This window comes from Rana temporaria, chromosome 8 (assembly GCF_905171775.1).
Source record: "Rana temporaria chromosome 8, aRanTem1.1, whole genome shotgun sequence".
Taxonomy (NCBI): Eukaryota; Metazoa; Chordata; class Amphibia; order Anura; family Ranidae; genus Rana; species Rana temporaria.
The window spans coordinates 177,959,412-177,979,224 of record NC_053496.1 but is presented as its reverse complement, the minus strand read 5'-3'; the positions used below and the strand labels follow the sequence as shown (position 1 = coordinate 177,979,224).

Here is a 19,813-nt window from a genome sequence, read left to right as displayed (position 1 = left end):
CTTCACGGCGACGGCGGGGGGGCAAGTATTCTATTTGGGTATCGGGGGTATTTGCGGGAGTACGAGTACTCCTGCAAATACTCGGAATCGGTCCCGATACCGATACTAGTATCGGTATCGGGACAACCCTAATTATGACCAAGCCTATAACCTCCTGTTTTTATTTACTACCAATGGCCTTTGGTGCTCAGGGTTACGCACCCTTCATTTAGTGAGCACATAATCAATCCAGACTTTAAAAAAAGTCTCACACATGTGGCATCCCAGTAATCGGGAGGGGTAGAAGAATGTGTTTTGAAGTGTAATTGTTAGTATTCCCATGCTGTGTATTAATATTTTATTAATTGACAAATTTGTGTAAAAAAAGTAACATTTAATTTTCTTTCTACATTTTACTAAAACGTGTGCCAAAAAAATGAAATACCTTGGGGTGTTACCTCTCCAAATTGTGGTCATTTTGTGAATGTTTCTACTGTCCTCATTCTTCAGGACCTCCAAAATGCTATAGGTAGGTCAGATAATTAGATGTGTCATTTTTGACCCTAGAAAGCCTGAGGGTGCTCCTTGGATTTTTCTATGTGGTTAGGCTCTGTAAAGGTCTCACATATGTGGCAACCTCATACTGGGGAGGAGTAGAGGAGTGTGTTTTTTGGGTGTCTTTGGAAGCATTCCCATGCTACATGTTAGAAATAACTGGTTACAATGACAAATTTGTTAAATAAGATTATAGCAAACATGTACAACTTAAAAAAAAAACTCACCTTGCGTCTTACTATACATCTTAGAAAGTCTACTTTCCAAATTTTGTGGGCGTTTCTACTGTCCTGGTGCTCCATAGTCTCCAAAATGTGATAGGTAATCTGGAAATTAAATTGTAATTTATTCCTTGTAGTGCCCACCCCCAAGAAGCCCGTTTGCCCAAAGTTCATTCCCCAGTTTAATGCACAGACAACCAGGCACGCAGCAACAGTCACTCTTTCTGGCTCAATAAAACAATCTAGAGGTTTCCTGGTCTGTACACACAATGTTTCTGCATAACTGGATGCCCCCTTCCAATATCATTCCAACATTCACCACTGAGCTCTCCAGACCAGATCCCAAGAAAAATCCCATGATTAGAAAGGATTCTCAGAAGTAGTCCCCCTAGCTCTGGACTAGCTGGGACCTTGATGAACACCTTAAGAAGACCATCACCTGAGCTGCTGATTTGCTTCATCCAGCCCGCTTCATTCTACAATCCTTCAGAAGGCAAGGGGAAATAATCAAACCTGTAGCCGGCGATACCCAGAACAGCCCAAAGCAATCACAGTGAAAAAATACATTCTACTACTCCTCCCGAGTATGGGAATTACACATATGTGAGACATTTTCAATGTTTGAACCGATTATATATTGAATTTTTAAGGGCTTAACCACATAGAGAAGCCCAAAATCCAAGGCGTACCTTCAGACTTTTAAGGAGTGTATTACCCTCCTAAATAGGTTGCTAGAATCATTAGGAAATATGTCGTTCTTTTTGTAGTAGTTTTTTGTTGGAGCCATGAGGGTGCTATAATGCCAAACACATCACAAAACTCTATCTGCATTTAAACCTACCCCTTTTGGATATACATAAGCAGGACCTGAAGTTACTTCTGAGTGACAATATATTAATGGCCCCTTTCGAGACGAAACATAGGGAGGCGACGTTCTGACGTCACCACGCTTTGTGATCTAACCCGGAAGATACGGGCTGTTTGTTTTGAGAGCCAGCCGCTGATTTTTACTGGATGCTTTATATCTGCTGATTTGATGTACGTGTAATTCGTTTTACTATCAATTAAACCTGAGGATTTTACACTATGTGAGTCCCTTCTTCCTTTCCATATATATTTTGTGTTGGCATACTGATTGAGACCATCCATTACCCTGGTAACACGTTCCGAGGATACTATTGTGCACGCTGTATTTGATCTCCTATAATTTAGAGATCATTTAATTTCGGTAAGAGGCAGTGTGTGATCTTGGTGGAAGTGCCTTTCTCATCACTTTTTCCCTTGGATGTTTTGGTGATCATTTTCACTGGGGAGACCATTTTTTTATGAACTTTCTTTCCGATTTGGTGGACCGACTTTATATTGGAACATGGTTCAGTTATGATTGTACACGGATTCTTAACATATTCACTGTTTATGAATTTTTTTATGTACTCAATGCACTATAATTTGATTCTTAATACTGTTTAGTATAAGTACTTACAGCCACTATATTTATTTGTTCATCCTTTTGGTGTGGTTTCAGCACATAGCGCCAATAGGCCAAATTAGTGCTACTTTTTTCCGTTTACTTCTTTTTATTATACATGTTCTGGCGATATACGCCGAGTATAAGGAGATTACATTTGGATCTGGCACTCATATTGAGCTTAAGGAGACGCGTGAGAGGTCCACGATTCATGTTACCTTTTCAGTTTTGCCTGCATGGATACTATTGGTTCAGGGGGTCCCTTTCCTAAGGTGAGAGTATAAAGTGAGACCGAAGGTGGAGGGATTGTCACTCATTTTAGACCACTTGTGAAGGATTCCGCGAATGCTGTGGATTCTTTTGTTCATCAATTCTTTGGACTATTATTTTACTATACATTTTAGAAACTTTATTTGATTACGCTGCACTTGTTCTATATTTAAAATGTATCATCTAACCTCAGCTTGTTTAATTAAGCTTTGGCAATAAAACCTGGAAGCTGATTGGTTCCTATGCAGAATTGAGCCTGATTTTACACTGTTCAGCTTTAGTAAATAAACCCCACAGAGTAGATGATATACACTTATTTGCTTTGTATTTTACCAAAATTTGGCCTAAATTAACGAAGAAAGGTTATTTATTTGCATTTTTTATGAGAGAAACTAGGAAAAATGCTTTTTATTCTACATTTTTTTGTCTCTCTGCCATTATACTGTATAGTAAAAGTGGTGGAGAAACACAACTAAAAGGAAAGCTTTACATGTCTCATAAAAAATATATAAAATTCATTTGGGTACAGTGTTGTATGACAGAGTAATTGTCAGTCAAATATCACCATGTTAAAAATGAAAGAATGGTGTATACAGGAAGGGGGAATAACATGGCGGTCTTCAAGTGGTTAATAAACAATAAAAAAAAGAAGCTAGAATCTAAATCAAAACATTTATAATTGAAGATAATAAACAAAAACAAAAAATGAATTATTGGTTGGACCAATGAGAAGCCGGCTTCTTCAGTAAAACATAAAAAGACCAATAATGTACAGAAACCGATATCAAGCAATAAGAAGTGTTGTCCATGTATTGTCATATTTGGCCATGTATTAGCACAGTTTAGTTGTATGGTGCGGTCTGTGTGAGTGCGGGACCGAGTCATCTCTGTATGTTTAGAGGATCATATTACTAGAATTCTGCAGACTCAGATCTATCAAACCGAACCTGAAAAACATTCAATATATTCCGCCCCTCCCCCAACACACCACTGTTATCATGAGAAAGATCGTTATCTCATGTGAATTCTCTGATGTTTCACAAGGTTTCCTTTCCGTGAGAAAGATTTCCCACACTCTGAACATGAATAAGGACGCTCACCTGTGTGAATTCTCTGGTGCTGCACAAGGGGTCCTTTCCGTGAGAAAGATTTCCCGCACTCTGAACATGAATAAGGACGCTCACCCGTGTGAATTCTCTGGTGGTGCACAAGGGGTCCTTTCGACCCAAAAGATTTCCCACACTCTGAACATGAATAAGGACGCTCACCTGTGTGAATTCTTTGGTGATACACAAGGGGTCCTTTCGACCCAAAAGATTTCCCGCACTCTGAACATGAATAAGGACGCTCACCTGTGTGAATTCTTTGGTGATACACAAGGGGTCCTTTCGACTCAAAAGATTTCCCACACTCTGAACATGAATAAGGACTCTCACCCTTGTGAATTCTCTGGTGATACACAAGGCTTCCTTTCGCCCTAAAAGATTTCCCACACTCTGAACACGAATAAGGATGCACACCTGTGTGAATTCTCTGGTGTATAACAAGGTCTCCGTTTGACGTGAAAGATTTCCCGCACTCTGAACATGAATAAGGACGCTCACCTGTGTGAACTCTTTGGTGATACACAAGGATTCCTTTCTGTGAGAAAGATTTCCCACACTCTGAACATGAATAGGGACGCTCACCTGTGTGAATGTTCTGGTGTCTAAGAAGACTTTGTTTGGTAGTGAAAGATTTCCCGCATTCTGAGCATGAAAAAAGACGCTCACCTGTGTGAATGTTCTGGTGTAAAAGTAGATGTTGTTTGGTAGTGAAACATTTCCTACATACTGAGCATGAAAAGGGACGTTCACCTGTGTGAATTCTCTGATGTCTATGAAGGTTTTGTTTGCTAGTCAAACCCTTCCCGCACTCTGAACATGAATAGGGACGCTCAGCAGTGTGACATTTCTTGTGTTTAAGAAGGTCTCTGTTTTTTGTGAAAAGTTTCCCACACACTGAACATGACAATGACCTCTCTTCTGTGTGATCTGCTTCCTGCCCTGAAGAAGATTCCTCGGGAATAGACGGATCTATTAAAGTATTTCTACTGTGAGATCTTAGAGTCCTGGTATGTGATTTATCAGAAGATTCCTCAGACGTATTCCGGACATTATGGTCATCTGCTGAGAAACAATTTTACAATAAATGTTAGAGGAATATTTTTGTATTCAGGAGTCATATATGTTGACGAAAAATTATAAGCTGCGCAAAATAAAATGATAATCCAGTTAATGTGTGAATAGGTGTAACGCTCTCGCACGTGAGGTGAAAGAACGGAATGCAGTCTCTCCCACTATATGAAGTGAGTTGTCACCATATTCATAAGGAAAAAATGAAAATAAAATGAAAAGTGAATAAAGTGAGGGATGAAGAGCTAATTAAACACCAATCACATCACAATTTCTTATACGGTAAATGAAGAATAGTGTTCTGCCCATATTGTTCATAGTAAACATGTGCAATGTGCTGTTATAGATTATACTGCAATGTTAGTTTGACGTTGCTGCCATCTAGTGGTCAGAGTTGGTTATTATTTTGCCAGAGCTTACAGGAGGTTGTATTTTCCTGAGAGTAAGAGGCAATAACCTTTAACCTGGAACTGTATTTCCTCCATTTCATGACTGCTCCTGGATCTAGGCAGACTCATGCAGAGGAGCTCTCAATATATTCCTGGACTAATGATGGAATTGTCTGTGAGTACTCCTACTGATGGACTGAGGCTGCTGTATAATGTTTAATGTACTGACACATATGTTTTCTTTATGTTTATGTTGTAGTTTTACAAAGTTATTCAGAAAAAATAATACATACAGATCTGATGTCTCAGTTTCTTGACTTCTGAATTATTGTTAAGCTGTCTGACTAGTGTTATACAACAGTTCAATAAAACAAAGCAGAACAAATGGTATTATGAGACAGGGCTATTGCACCCTACACAATGTCCAATCAACACTGAGAAGTCCAAATGAGAGCAAGATAGCGGTTCAAGAATAAAGACGTCTCACACGCAAAGTCCAGGGTGACAAGTATGCAACACCTGAGAAGGAGTGATATCCATTTTGAGAAAAAGGAAATCCTCCACCACCAAATTGCTGCCGCTTACCAGATTGTGCGATCCCTTGGTTAGAGAGATCACACACGCTTATGGCTATTTCCCCAGCTCTGGGTCTCTGCGTCTCAATGTGAGGGTACCATCAGAAGTATCCAACCCAAGTGTTCACGACGACAAGAGAGTTCATGGCCCATAAAAAAAATGAAAACACATTTCCGTAGTGTAAAGCCTCGTACACATGACCAGTTTTCTTGGCAAAAACTGTAAGGCTTGCTAGAGTTCCCCCATAATATCAATGCTTGTATAGATGTACCATATTTTCCGCAACCATAAGATGCACTCCCCCCCCCCCAAAAAAAATGGGGGGGAAATGTCCCTGCGTCTTATGGTGCGAATACTGACCAGGCACTGTCGCCACCGCCATGTCAGAATCTCTCTCTCCTTCTCCTAGCAGGGGCATACCAAGAGGGAGCGGGGGAGATGTTTTCCCCCAGGGGTCAAAACATGGGGGGTGGCAGTAGCAGTGCTATGGGGATGCGCTCCGCACCCAGGTAGGGTGTCACCTGCCAGAGGTGACACCGTCCCGAAGGCAGTGTGAGCCGTTGCTGGTTTTTTTTTATTTCAGACTAACCCCCCCTTTTGGGGCCGTGGTCTAGTCCTGTCTGACTTCCTGCTCCTTCCCCCACAGCTGCTGCTGTAAACTATGTCCCCAGTCCTCATTTCTAGCTGCTTCCTGGGTACATCTGAGGCTGAGAGCCAGCCAGCCAGCCAGCCAAAGGGGATTATAATGGCAGTGTCCTCCACTGCCTGAGGTGAGCTGTTGATAAGGGGGTGGGAGGTGTGAGCTGGCATGGTATCCATTGCTCATCATCTGAGCTAATGTGATAGAAGAGGCTTAAGGGGTGTTTGTGTCTGCCCTGCCACCCTGAGCTGATCTGGGAAGGGGGGGGAGGTTGCTGTGTCCACCACCAGATATAGTGTAGCTGAGCTGATTTGTTGCTGTGTGTCCACCACCCACCTATATTAGTAGTGTAATATAAAATATTTTAGTACACCGTTTGGTTCTGAATTTTTTTTTCTTGTTTTCCTCCTCTAAAACCTAGGTGCGTCTTATGGAGCGAAAAATACGGTATGCTTTAACCCAGAACCGTTAGGATTAATTACACAGAAGCTAGAAGACAGCCTTGTAGTATGTTATTATTATGTACGAACAGAGAACAATAACAAGATAAGGCATGCGGTAGAAACAAGGTTTAGTTGGTTACACAGAAAATAGATTGCCATGTTTTCATGCTCTCAGAGCAGATGGTTACACGTTGTATAATTGTGACATACTGTATTACTTATATAATCTAATTACTTAAATACGATTGGCTGAACCAAGGGCGTTCCTTTTCTTGTATGTTTTGAATAGGTGCAGTGCGCACGAAAATTAAATCCTAGTCTTTGATTCACCATACCGCTGTGTGTGTCTCGACTTGCCGATGCATCAGAGAGTCTCCATACATCCAGAGGTCCTTAACCCCCAGGTCCAGTTGAACCACCAACCTCACAAAAACCATCAAGAAAACCGCTGGCAGAGCTTTTTTGCTGAGAAAAATGGTTGTGTGTATGTTTTTCGTGGAGAAAACTGTTGTGGATCTCGACGAGAAAAAAAAAGAACATGCTCTATTTTTTCTCGTCGGGAGTCTCAATTTTCTCGTTGTGTTTCTCATCGGGCTGGTTTACGACGAGAATTACGTTCGTTCGTGTGTATGCATAGAAACCCGCGCATGCTCAGAAAAAAGTATGAGACGGGAGCGCACCTTCGGTAAAAGTAGCGTTCGTAATGGAGATAGCACATTCGTCACGCTGTAACAGACTGAAAAGCACGAATCATCTCTCACCAAACTTTTACTAACACGCGGTAACACGAGATTAGCAAAAGCATCCCCAATGGTGGCGCCAGTGTAATCGAACTTCCCCTTTATAGTGCCGTCGTACGTGTTGTACGTCACCGCGTTTCAGAACGACGACATTTTTTCTCGACAGTGTGTATGCAAGGAAAGCTTGACAAGAACCTTGTCGAGAAAACTATGTTTCTTTTACGAAGAGATTCTCGTGTGTACGAGGCTTAACCCTTTTATTTTTTTGTTGTTCCTCTTCATAAAAACCTTTAGTAAAAGGCAAAAGATTTATTGGCTTAACCCTTTTAAAACATTTATTAAGTAAAAACAATCATATGCACTTACAATTGTGCAGGTATGTATAGGCGGTTCAGTATGTCTATTCAAGCTGGCGGGCTCTCAATAACAGCCCGTAGCTTCTGGGACTGGCACAGTACGCGGTGACGTCAGCATGCACGCCGCTCCTCCCTATGCCGTTTCGTCAATTGTGACATCTTCCAGGGTCACGGGCGGCGTGCTGACTCACCGCCGTAAATACTCCACATTACCTCAGGTACCATCCAGCTCTGATCTCCTGGCCATCGCCATCTTGAAACCTGGCATATGCCCTAAGTGCACGAATGGAGGCACCCCAAGAATGCCCCCACTCTTCACTCCTTCATTCAGTTTACCTTAATGATAATTGAACATTGAAAACTAAATTTTGATATGTTCAATCCCAGACTAAAAACCGTAATGTAATACCATACATAGAAATGGCAACATTCTCCGCATTACACCGCTGACACCTGTGGTCAATGGCAGTATTGCGGATGTCTCCTTTCTTGCCGAGCGTACGCATATATGCGTCCTCGGCTTTCGGGGGTTATATTGGGATGATGCCCACAGCTGCAAGCATCATCCCGGTACCGTTGTTTAGAGACGGCGATTGGCTATCCAGGCATAACAACTGATGCGGCTAAAAGCCGCTTGGTTGTTATGCCGGAGGAGCGGGAGGGGACATTCTCCCCCCCACCGCCTCTGGCCGCTCTGATCCTCAATCCCGCGCCTCCAGTGTCCAGGTGCAGACTGAAACCAAGCCGTAAACACGGAAGTGGCATCATGACGTCACTTCCGGGTTACTCGGCTGCCAATGGCGCCAGATTAAGATTTGAAGTGCAAAGGAGGGATCGGGGGTCTTTTAGATCCCCGATCCCTCCATAAAGAGTACCTGTCACCACCTATTACTGTCACAAGGGATATTTACATTCCTTGTGATAGCAATAAAAGTGATCAAAATCTAAAAACAAATAAGATTTTTTTTTTTAAAGCGCCCCCCTCCCCGCGAGCTCGCGCAACAAAGAACACACATACGGAAGTCGCACCCGCATATGAAAACGGTGTTCAAATCACACATGAGGTATCGCTGCGATCGTCAGAGCGAGAGCAATAATTCTAGCACTAGACCTCCTCTGTAACTCTAACCTAATAACCGTAAAAAAAAGTTTAAAACGTCGCCTATGGAGATTTTTAGGTACCGTAGTTTGTCATAAAAAAGAAGAAAGATGACTAAAAATGAACCAGCTGTGACTATTGCATAGAGACTTAAGGTTGATGTTACGTGTTAGCATGAGGTGGGGCTAAATCTATATTTAATATTAATTAGCCGCAACAACCCCAATCTATCCACCCTTCCTTCATCGACATAAATGAGCGTTACGCCAAGAAGAGAAACAAAAGTTATAAGCCATTCTGAAACCCTTTATAGAGCTATTCAGTCGATATTTATGGACCAATATGTTCCATAAAAATCAATCATATTGTCATGGGTGCTCTTTGTCCCATAACCACTATGGACTGATAGGAAAAAATTGTATGGGTATAATAATATCTATGTTATTTGAAACAAAATAAAAATATATATATATATTTTTCCCAAAATCAGGCTTATATGTATGAATGCATGTTAGTGTGGAAAAATCTCAGTACCTATCTCTCTCATCGTGATAACCTTATGCAGGTCACCCAGGAAATCAGTTAGTACACAATAACATGTATTAACTGTTGTCTATAAACACATTAACATCCGTATCTATATTGAGACCATATGGAGTATAGCAACGGACCCTGTGGATCCATGTCATTTCTAACCTTGATATATATGTTGGTCTAGTTCTAAATCTTTGAGCTCCGGAATGCAAGTGGGAGCAATCTGAACAGAAATAGAAATTCAAAGTAGATAAACGATACAATTCATCCAAATCACACTGTGCAACTTTGTGCATTGAGGACATTGTTATTGAGGAACAGAGAGGGACCTTTCATATGGTGTACAGTCTCTCCTCCTCATTTGTTGGGAACATGACGTTATATTGAGGAATGGAGATGGACCTTTCATATGATGTACAGTATCTCCTCCTCATTGGTTGGGAACATGACGTTATATTGAGGAATGGAGATGGACCTTTCATATGATGTACAGTATCTCCTCCTCATTGGTTGGGAACATGACGTTATATTGAGGAATGGAGATGGACCTTTCATATGGTGTACAGTATCTCCTCCTCATTTGTTGGGAACATGACGTTATATTGAGGAATGGAGATGGACCTTTCATATGGTGTACAGTATCTCCTCCTCATTTGTTGGGAACATGACATTATATTGAGGAATGGAGATGGACCTTTCATATGGTGTACAGTATCTCCTCCTCATTTGTTGGGAACATGACGTTATATTGAGGAATGGAGATGGACCTTTCATATGGTGTACAGTATCTCCTCCTCATTTGTTGGGAACATGACGTTATATTGAGGAATGGAGATGGACCTTTCATTTGGAGTACAGTATCTCCTCCTCATTTGTTGGGAACATGACGTTATATTGAGGAATGGAGATGGACCTTTCATATGGTGTACAGTATCTCATCCTCATTGGTTGTGAACATGTTGTTATATTGAGAAATGGAGATGGACCTTTCATATGGTGTACACAAGTGGTGGTCAGTTTGCTGGATGTAGGAGGCCTTAAGTGTGGCCCCTAAATATAATAAAAGGGTGGCACATAATATTCAGTGTATGTAAAGCTACAGAAATCTGTCGAACTGAACATATTACAGTAGATGGTCAGAGACTATAAGTATGGTGCAAATGAGATCGTAGACTGAGGACATGCTGCAGGAGGCAGACACTGTGAATACCTTCCATGATAATTCTGTTACAGTTTCTTTACAGGACATTGATGAGGTACATCGATGATGTTCTTACTGTAAGCAGTTGAGGTTTCTCAGTCTTTCCTGTACAGAAGGATAACATGCTCTCTATTTTGTACATGAGCAACACAGATTGCTTGAAATTAAATAGAAAAAAAAATCTCTGTATACGGAAGAGGTGATTTGTTTTTAGAGCTCTGTTGATGAAAAATTGTCTGGTTCTAGATGACTCTGAAATATTGACTGGATTTTCTTTTTATGATTACTAATAATTGTAGGAAAACTATTTTAGAATGTTGATCTGGTGAGCTATCTGGTTGCCTTTTGGGATCAGGAAGGAATCTTTATAACCTAAAGAAGATTAGGCCGAGCTTTATATGGACATTCTACTGTCCTGGGGGTCAGCTGCTGCTTTGACGTTTTTATTTTTCTCCTGGGTGAATTCAGTAGATATAGACCTTTTCTCCTCTGATGTAACAATGTAAATACAAACTTTATACTCATAGAAGTAAAATAATTATGGGAACTATTTCTGTTTATTACTTACTTGTGTCCATATGTAGAGAAGATTTCTCCTGTTTACATTCCGTAATCATCTCCCCCTCCTCCATAGACTGCTGATCTCCACTCACCAACCTCTCTTCTTCTTCCTCTATATCCTCAACTTTGATGTCTTTTAGTTCTTCACCCTAAACCCCATAGGTGATAGAATACTTGTATAAAAAGGAAATAGTCACAAAGAAGAATGTCCTCTCATAGCTTAGTATACATTTTTGGATCTACATGCTCAGTCCCACCTACCTGATGATGGTGAAGGATGGTGTGATCTTCCTGTGTGGAATCCCGGGAATACAGAGGACAGGGACATCTCTCTGGCGGGTTTCCATTACTGGATCCATATTAGGAAACACACACACTGACTGAATACATTGTTTCTATGTGTTTATCAGATGATGGGGGATCTAGGTGGATCCTCCGTACTGCTCTCTCCTCACAATAAAGTCTCCCCTTACCCGGTGATGTGAGGGAAGGCTATAATGACATCAATGTGATATGACCCAAAATCCTACTCACCTCTTTCTGATATATACAGGACTCTTCTCTCTGGACAGATAACAAACTTAGAATTATGGTCTAGTACAGCCCTCAAAATTTCCACTCGCCTACTAGCATTTGGCGAGTGGATTTAAGCTGGGGGCGAGTGATGACAGGGCTGCATGACCAATCTCCTTCCAATCTGTGCCTACACTTAGAGTCCCGATGAGATTGGCGGCCGAACAGGAAAGGTGCATCCTCGGGAAAAGTAGTCTGGTGAGCCGCGCACAGGCAGAGCAGTACACAGGTGCTCTCCTTCCAATTCTCATTAAGCCATGGGACCTAACAGTATGACCTCTCTGAGCCTGCCCCCCTTCCCCCGGGCCCCGACCAATGTAGCTGTGCTATGGTGTCAATGGCTGTGCAGTTGTGTGGATCTCAGCGCTTTATTGTACTCCCTCCCGCTGTGCTGCAGATCCTCTCCTCTCTGCCAGCCTGAATAAAAGGGGAAGTGGGGACATGCAAGCGTGGAGCCGCACACACAGGCTCCTGATGATGAGATGAATGGGAGAGAGAGAGAGGATGGATGGGAGTTGCAGAGGAGACAGCAAGAAAATGGGGAAGAGACCCAGTTCTAGTGCCCTGTCCCTCTGGTCTGCCCCCAGTGCCCTGTCCCTCTGGTCTGCCCCCAGTGCCCTGTCCCTCTGGTCTGCCCCCAGTGCCCTGTCCCTCTGGTCTGCCCCCAGTGCCCTGTCCCTCTGGTCTGCCCCCAGTGCCCTGTCCTATTTAGTTAAAGTTGTTGTTGGTAATATTTAATTTTGTAACTTGATTCTGCATAAAACATTGTCATTCCATGAGATAATCTACGAGGGCATGTTTACAGGTGCAATTAGGCGCAGGGCAATGTATGGATTAGGTGGGGCAACTAGTGGCGAGTAACTCTCGAGGCCTGGCTAGTAGCTCAGGACTTGAAATTTTGAGCCCTGGTCTAGTATATATCTGGCCTCTAGATGGACAGTTGGATAAATGGTTCTATATTTAGGATGTATCTGGATTATAACACAGAGGCTTTATGAACAGTTGGATTAATGGTTCCATATGTAGGATGTATCTATGTAAATATTACAATACTCTATATAAGTGTAAATATATAATAATATCTTATTACCTCCTCTGCTATCGGTTGCAGAAATATCTCCCTCCACTTCCAGCATGCTTTCCATTCTCAAGAAACTTTTTGTCTCTGTTGACATCACTTCCTCTCTGTAGATTACATTTCCTGTCTGTGTTGACATCACTTCCTGTCTCTACATTCCATTGACCATAAGTGAGATCACCGCCTTGTGGAGAAAATACACACTGCAGCCTATGTTTTTATAAACTTTGACAGATATTTCTTGATATTTTCTTTAGCTTTGGTGCTTAAAGTGGAACTTTAGTCAGAAAATTAGGTCCTGCTAGATCACCTCAGGCTGGCACCTTTTGCACGTACAGCTATATAAAATATAAAAAACAAGTAGCAGCACCTCACGACAATTACCACAGCACACTCGCGAGGATTGTAATATAAAGGGGGCAGAGAAGGACACTCACACTACTTTGGGGGGGTGAAAGAGGCAGAGAATACTGATGTGCAGATGAAGGTGGGCAGATAAGGGACTATACTGTGTAGGGGGAGAAGGAGGACACTACTGTGAGGGGGCTGAAGGGAGGCAGAAGTGGACACTGATGTGAGGGGAAAAATGAAGGGGAGCAGAGGAAGACACTGCTTTGGGGGGTGATATGAAAGGGGGTAGAGAAGGACAGTGCTGTGGTGGGTGATATGAAGGTGCACCATGTCGCTACAACCTCTAACCACCTCCTGTACCATGTTCTTAGTCTCTGACCATCTCCTGCACCATGTCTGCACAGCCTATTACCATCTCCCGTGCCATGTCTGCAGCCTCTGACCATCTTCTGTACTATGTTCGCAGCCTCTGACCACCTCCTGTATCATGTCTACAGCCTCTATACATCTCCTGTAGTATGTCCGCAGCCTCTGACCATCTCCTGTATCATGTTTGCAGTCTCTGACCACCTCCTGTACCATGTCTGCAGCCTCTGACCACCTCTTTCTATGATATCCACAGCCTCTGACCACCCTCTGTATCATGTCTGCAGTCTCTGACCACCTCCTGTACAATGTTTGCAGCCTTTGACCACCTCCTGTACCATGTCCACAGCCTCTACAAACCTCCTGTACCATGACTGCAGCCTCTGACCACCTCTTGTATGATGTCCACAGGATTAACACCACCTCCTGTACGATGTCTTCCGCCTCTAACCACCTCCTGTATGATGTACGCAGCCTCTAATTATCTTGTCTCTTGTATCATGTCCACAATCTCTGACCATCTCTGGTCTTTTATCATGTCTGCAGTCTCTGAGGGGGTCTGGGAGTCAAGAGATGGAGCGCCTCCGAGATGGGGGTCATGGGAGGAGTCAGATGTCTGTGGACTGTGAAGAGGAGACTATAGGACAAAACCAGAGCTACCAAGCTGGAGCCGTCTTACTGAGCCCTGCATGGTGCACCTGAGAGGAGTTCAGTGACAGCGCTGCCAGGCCAGTCTGAGGGGGGGGTCACTGATGTAAGGGGGAGTGAATACAATAATGTATGGGGGCACTGATATAAAAGTCCACCTTACAGCAGGGAACCCCCCGTTACCTTAGTGTATTCACTAGGCGGAAGGTGGTCTCTGGTGACCAGAGGCCCCCCACATCAGAATTCCTGACATTACCTGTTACATCAGAGTCTGCAGGATTCCCCCTTTCAGTGCAAGGGCAATGCTGCAGACCCTGATGTAAGTGAAAACTCTGATGTAAAGGAGAACGCAGTGGACTCTGATATGAGTTGGTCTGTGGTCACCATAGCCCCCTTACATCACAGTGCCTCCTTAGTTCATCATCTGCAGCGTTCTCCTTTACATAAGAGTTCCCTTGCACCCTGCCTTTGGCCAATTATGGCTCTTTCAGCAAAGTGCGCTGTGATTGGCCAAAGCATGCAGGTCAGGTGCATGCTTTGGCCAATCATCATATAGCAATGCACTGCGATATCCCAGTGCATAATGGGGCATTCCACTGCACTCGAATTTGCCATGAACGTCTCATAAAATTTGCTGTACACCCCGATGTTCGAGTTGAACATCGAGCTCATCCCTAAACACCAAGCTGCCAGTCTAATGTAAGCCAGCCAGACCAATGTAAGTCAGCCACAGTGTTACTTACACCAATCCCAGTGTCACTAGACCAGTACAAACAGCAACAGTGTTCCTTATCACCACAAGTCCTAGTGTCACCAGACCAGTGTAGCTCACAACAATATTGTTCCTGATTGTTGACAGACCAGAGCAGTCCAGCAGCATTGCTCCTGATTGCTACGATGCCACTGCCAGTGATTCAGAGTAGTGCAGGCAGCTACAGTTGGACTGGTCATCACTGCCTCACCAGTCACCAGTGTAAAAATCAACAATGTTCCCAATCACCACTAGGGATAAACATTGGGTGTTCGCCGAATAGCGAACAATTTGGGGTGTTTGCAGCAAATTCGAAAGCCGCGGAACACCCTTTAAAAGTCTATGGGAGAAATTAAAAATGCTAATTTTAAAGTCTTATATGCAAGGTATTGTCATAAAAAGTATTTGGGAACCTGGGTCCTGCCCCATGGGACATGTATCAATGCAAAAAAAGTTTTAAAAACTGCATTTTTTTCAGGAGCAGTGATTTTAATAATGCTTAAAGTGAAACAATAAAAGTGAAATATTCCTTTAAATTTCATACCTGGGGGTGTGTATAGTATGCCTGTAAAGTGGCACATTTTTCCCGCGTTTAGAACTGTCCCTGTAGCAAAATGACATGTCCCGGCCGCCGTTGTGTCGCCTGGGGCTTACTTCCGGGTATTGCGTCTCCGGTGCTGTGATTGGCTGGAGCCGAAACGATGTCACTCCCACGCATGTGCGCGGGGGCTGCCGGTAACGGCACATGGACTAAAGCAAGGACACATAGGTGTCATTGCTTCAGTTTGCCCTAATGCGCATGTGCTGATTACATCAGCACATGCAAGGGATATCTCCTAAACCGTTCAGGTTTAGGAGATATCCTGGGTAGCTACAGGTAAGCGTTAGTATAGGCTAAGGCCTACCTGTAGCATAAAGTGGTTGTAAAGGGTTTACAAGTACAACTGTAGCACCCTGGTGTTTAGGCAGTGTGCTGTCTAATATAAAATTGTCTATAGCATTGTCATTTTGAGGACACTTGGTGGTTACCTGTTGCAATTAGTTTCTCACAGGAAAGAAACAGGAAGTCAACTTTGTTAATAAAGTTTCTTATTGAACAACATAAAGTTTTTACCTCAGTTACGGAAGCCATTTTAGTTGTTATGCAGATAACTGAAGATCTTCAAATTTGCTTCTAGATACACAAATGTCTGTAAGTCTATTTATTATTTCCCAAAGTTCATTTTACACTTTGACTGCAGTGTTATGTGTTTGATATATGATTTGATATATGATTTAAATATATAGTAATATGTATAGTAAAATGTTGTACTTATTGCAAAGTGTCACATGTAATACATATTGTAATTCTAAGTTTCTCTGATTGTATTTCAGTTTACAGAACTATTGATAGATGTAAATTCAGTGTTGGAATTAAACACACTGCTATTTTTGTCTGTTTTGTTAACTGGCTCTCAGCTAAGGGATAGTAGGACAGCACAGGCAGGGTTGCTAACAAATTTAGTTTGCCAGGTAGTAATTGTCCTGGCTTATTGTTAGAAGATCCACTGCCTTCCCTCTAATTCTGGAATTGCTGCACCATTTCTCTTCTGTAACTAGGTGGCATTGTGGCTGGTGGCATTAAAGCGGAGTTCCACCCAAACTGGAACTTCTGCTTAATCCACTCCTTGCCCCCTTACATGCCACTTCCTCCTTCCGCCCAGAGGCCGCTAAGGCGATACGTCATATCGCCTTTTGGCGGCCCCTCCCTGTAGGCGATCGCCTGGGACACGTGACAGGTCCCAGGTGATCGCCTGTCCAATCAGATAGCGCCGCTCGCGCATGTGCAGTGAGTGCCCGGCCGTGAAGCCGAAAGCTGACACGGCTGGGTGCCCACAGTAACAATGAGGACGCCGGCCGGAGAGGGGGGGGGGAGAGGAGCGAAGCTCCGGCCGGCGTGTCGCTGGACCGTGCCTGGAACTCCCCTTTAAATCGATAAGGGCATATCAAGGACAGATCATGAATGGATGGGATGTCCTAGCCAATAGGTAAGGGTTTCTTTAGACCCTTGGCCTGATGGGAGAGCCTATTTATTTGGGTGGAGTCAGGGGTTCTGTGCCACCTGGATGGCTGTCTAGGTAGACATGTGTTTTGTCATGAAGGGCTGCTAGGCCGGAAGCCAGAGGCCTATGCCAGAGACACCTGGCTGCTAGGCTGCCTGAGGCCTATCCAGGAGCAGGAGAAGCAGTGTAGGGTTGGGACTGCAGGATTGGAGTCCAACCGAGTTGTGAAGGTTCAGCCGGATGGGGAACCAGTTGTGGTCGGAGGTAAAGGGGAAGCAGTCGCCACTAAGGGACCATCCACCTTGTTACTGGACACTACAGTGAGTAAGCTTGAGTACCAGTGCAATCTTCTCACCAGCCGGGGATGGTGAAAAAGGGGAAAAGCTTCAGCGAGTGCCAAGCCAGGGACCCAGCAGGTTAGTGGGGGTGACACTTGAGGAGTATACAACGGAATAGCTGTGGAAGAGCTCAGGAGATCGGGTGACAACTGGGATCTGGATGTCTAATGAGAGACTGGGAGCTTAGTGATTGAAAACCTACAGTGGGATACTGTGAGATAAGAAACAAACTGTTCTGTGTTACCAAGAGTTATGTATACCTACCTTTAGTGACTGTTACAAGTTCAGTTGCCATAGGAGACAGCGGTCCCACCTATACAGACGTGGCATCCGGCTGGAGGCCTTTCCCTTTATAGCTGTCTACCTATAGTGTCTCTGAGTCTTCCAATTAACTTTACAACCTCTGCCGGGTTAGCCCCCCCCCATATAAAAATGTTTGACTTATTTTATGCAGTTTGTTAGATCAGGTTAGATCAATCATTGTTTGCGTTAGATCGCACACAGAAGAAGCAATATTAACAGTTATTTGCTGGAGGGGCTAACCCGTCATCAGCCCCTCCTTATCAAATTTTCTGGCCAAAAATCATTCAGGCTAATAGATATTCGTTAGATCCGGTAAGATCAAGTGGTTTTTATGTTAGATTTCACATAATTAGAGACTTATTAAGTGATTAATGAGGGGGGGCTGGCCCCCCCTTATCAATTTTTTGGGCCAAAAATCATTCAGGCTAATAGATATTCGTTAGATCCGGTAAGATCAACTGGTTTTAACGTTAGATCTCACATAATTAGAGACTTATTAAGTGATTAATGAGGGGGGCTGGCCCCCCCTTATCAATTTTTTGGGCCAAAAATCATTCAGGCTAATAGATATTCGTTAGATCCGGTAAGATCAAGTGGTTTTAACGTTAGATCTCACATAATTAGAGACTTATTAAGTGATTAATGAGGGGGGCTGGCCAAAAATCATTCAGTCTCTCTCTAATTATGTGAGATCTAACGTTAAAACCACTTGATCTTACCGGATCTAACGAATATCTATTAGCCGAATGATTTTTGGCCAAAAAATTAATAAGGGGGAGGCCAGCCCCCCTCATAATCACTTAATAAGTCTCTAATTATGTGAGATCTAACGTTAAAACGCACTTGATCTTACCGATCATGAACGAATATCTATTAGCCTGAATGATTTTTGGCCAAAAAAAATGATATGGGGGGGCTGATGACGGGTTAGCCCCCCAAGCAAATAACTGTAATATTGCTTCTTCTGTGTGTGATCTAACGCAAACAATGGTTGATCTAACCTGATCTAACAAATATTCTAACAAACTGCATAAAAAAGTATTTTTTTTTTTATATAGGGAGGGGGGGGGGGCTAACCGGCAGAGGTAACTTTACATCTACCTAAGGGTGTCCTGGCTCTAACCTACTCTCCCACAGTTCTTGTTAGAGACAATAGATCTCTTCTTCGCATTTAAAAAGTGACAGACACTCATGATTTCATCTTGCATTACACCCACCATGCCTGCTAACCCACTTTACAAGGAAGATGTTCAGCTCTCCCTAACTCTTGAGGTCACCATTAGGCCTGGGACTCTGCTACACAACCATGACTCATCTGCTGTCAGCGGGATTCCCAACACAATGGAAACAAACAATCGCTTCTCGGCCTTTTGGCTAAGATCAAGTGTAGTATCTGTTCTTATCAGTTGCCAATAGGTGGTGCTATGCTGACTGTCCCCAGTACCTTGTGAGAGGGGGATTGGGATGGCAGTCGGCGGACGCTAAGCCTGTTGGCGTGGAGGTGAAAGCCTTCTGATCGGGACAGAGAGGCATGAGGTCGAAGCCAAGAGGCCGGGTCCCTGGCCTTTGGCCTGGATTCGGTGGTATCTGCCCCAGCCAGTTGTTCGGGAGGGGCGGGTAGTATTTTCCGAATGTGATTAGGTGGGAGAGTTAGGGGTTGTGGGTAGTAGCCTGCTTAGGTGGGCTCTCCCCGACCTCTTCTCCTACCTTCCTGGCTGGGAAGGGTGCTGCCGGTCCGGACCGGGGGCTAGGGACCGCTGAAAAGCCTGTGGAGATAGTGCCCCTGGAGTGGCAGTCCAGGGATGCCATACATTGCATGAGTGTTGAGGGGCACTCATCATGTGGCACCTTAGGTCACTGATCTCCACACACACTTTTTGACACCTGCCTCCTTTTGGCTAGGACCAGAGGAATTTTTGTTCCTGGCCGGAGGGCCGGCCATCGTATTGCACGGTGGCCACTTTCCACTCACCTTTCCACCTTCCTTTTCCCCCACTTTCTTTTTTTTTGACCCCCTGTTTGTCACAGTTACGTCTTCTTTTTGTTTGGTGCACTGCACCTTTAGTGTGATGAGTAGGGTGCTGGTCCTCGGGCCTGCTCTGAAAGTCTTGGGAGTGGGTGGACATGGCCTTCTGGCTTAGTTCGTCTGCTCTCACC

General features: G+C 43.6%; 1 protein-coding gene and 1 pseudogene across 4 annotated transcripts; one reads left to right on the top strand and one right to left on the bottom strand.

Annotated features, from left to right (window-relative positions):
• Positions 1 to 3,392: 3,392 nt before the first annotated feature.
• LOC120910129 (zinc finger protein OZF-like) lies at positions 3,393 to 12,995 on the bottom strand. Of its 4 annotated transcripts, none has more exons than XM_040322005.1 (3): positions 12,870 to 12,989; positions 11,214 to 11,355; positions 3,393 to 4,658 (listed from the first exon to the last, which is right to left on the bottom strand). In XM_040322005.1, exons 2-3 carry the CDS (start codon positions 11,275 to 11,277, stop codon positions 3,505 to 3,507), a joined length of 1,218 nt encoding a protein of 405 aa, XP_040177939.1. In that variant the 5' UTR covers positions 11,278 to 11,355; positions 12,870 to 12,989; the 3' UTR covers positions 3,393 to 3,504. The 4 variants fall into 4 exon arrangements, with proteins under 4 accessions (XP_040177939.1, XP_040177938.1, XP_040177937.1 ...); XM_040322004.1 differs by having other exon boundaries at positions 3,393 to 4,661; positions 12,870 to 12,982; XM_040322003.1 differs by lacking the exon at positions 11,214 to 11,355 and having other exon boundaries at positions 12,870 to 12,995.
• Positions 12,996 to 19,010: 6,015 nt separating this feature from the next.
• On the top strand, positions 19,011 to 19,105 carry LOC120912515 (annotated as a pseudogene).
• Positions 19,106 to 19,813: the final 708 nt, after the last annotated feature.

Bases quoted from the DNA above. Each gene is read 5' to 3' on its own strand.
- LOC120910129 (XM_040322002.1), bottom strand. From the start codon at position 12,954: ATGTCAACAGAGACAAAAAGTTTCTTGAGAATGGAAAGCATGCTGGAA. The intron at 4,662-12,869 runs GTAATAAGATAT...ATTGTTTCTCAG, and splicing joins TGCAACCGATAGCAGAGGAG to CAGATGACCATAATGTCCGG.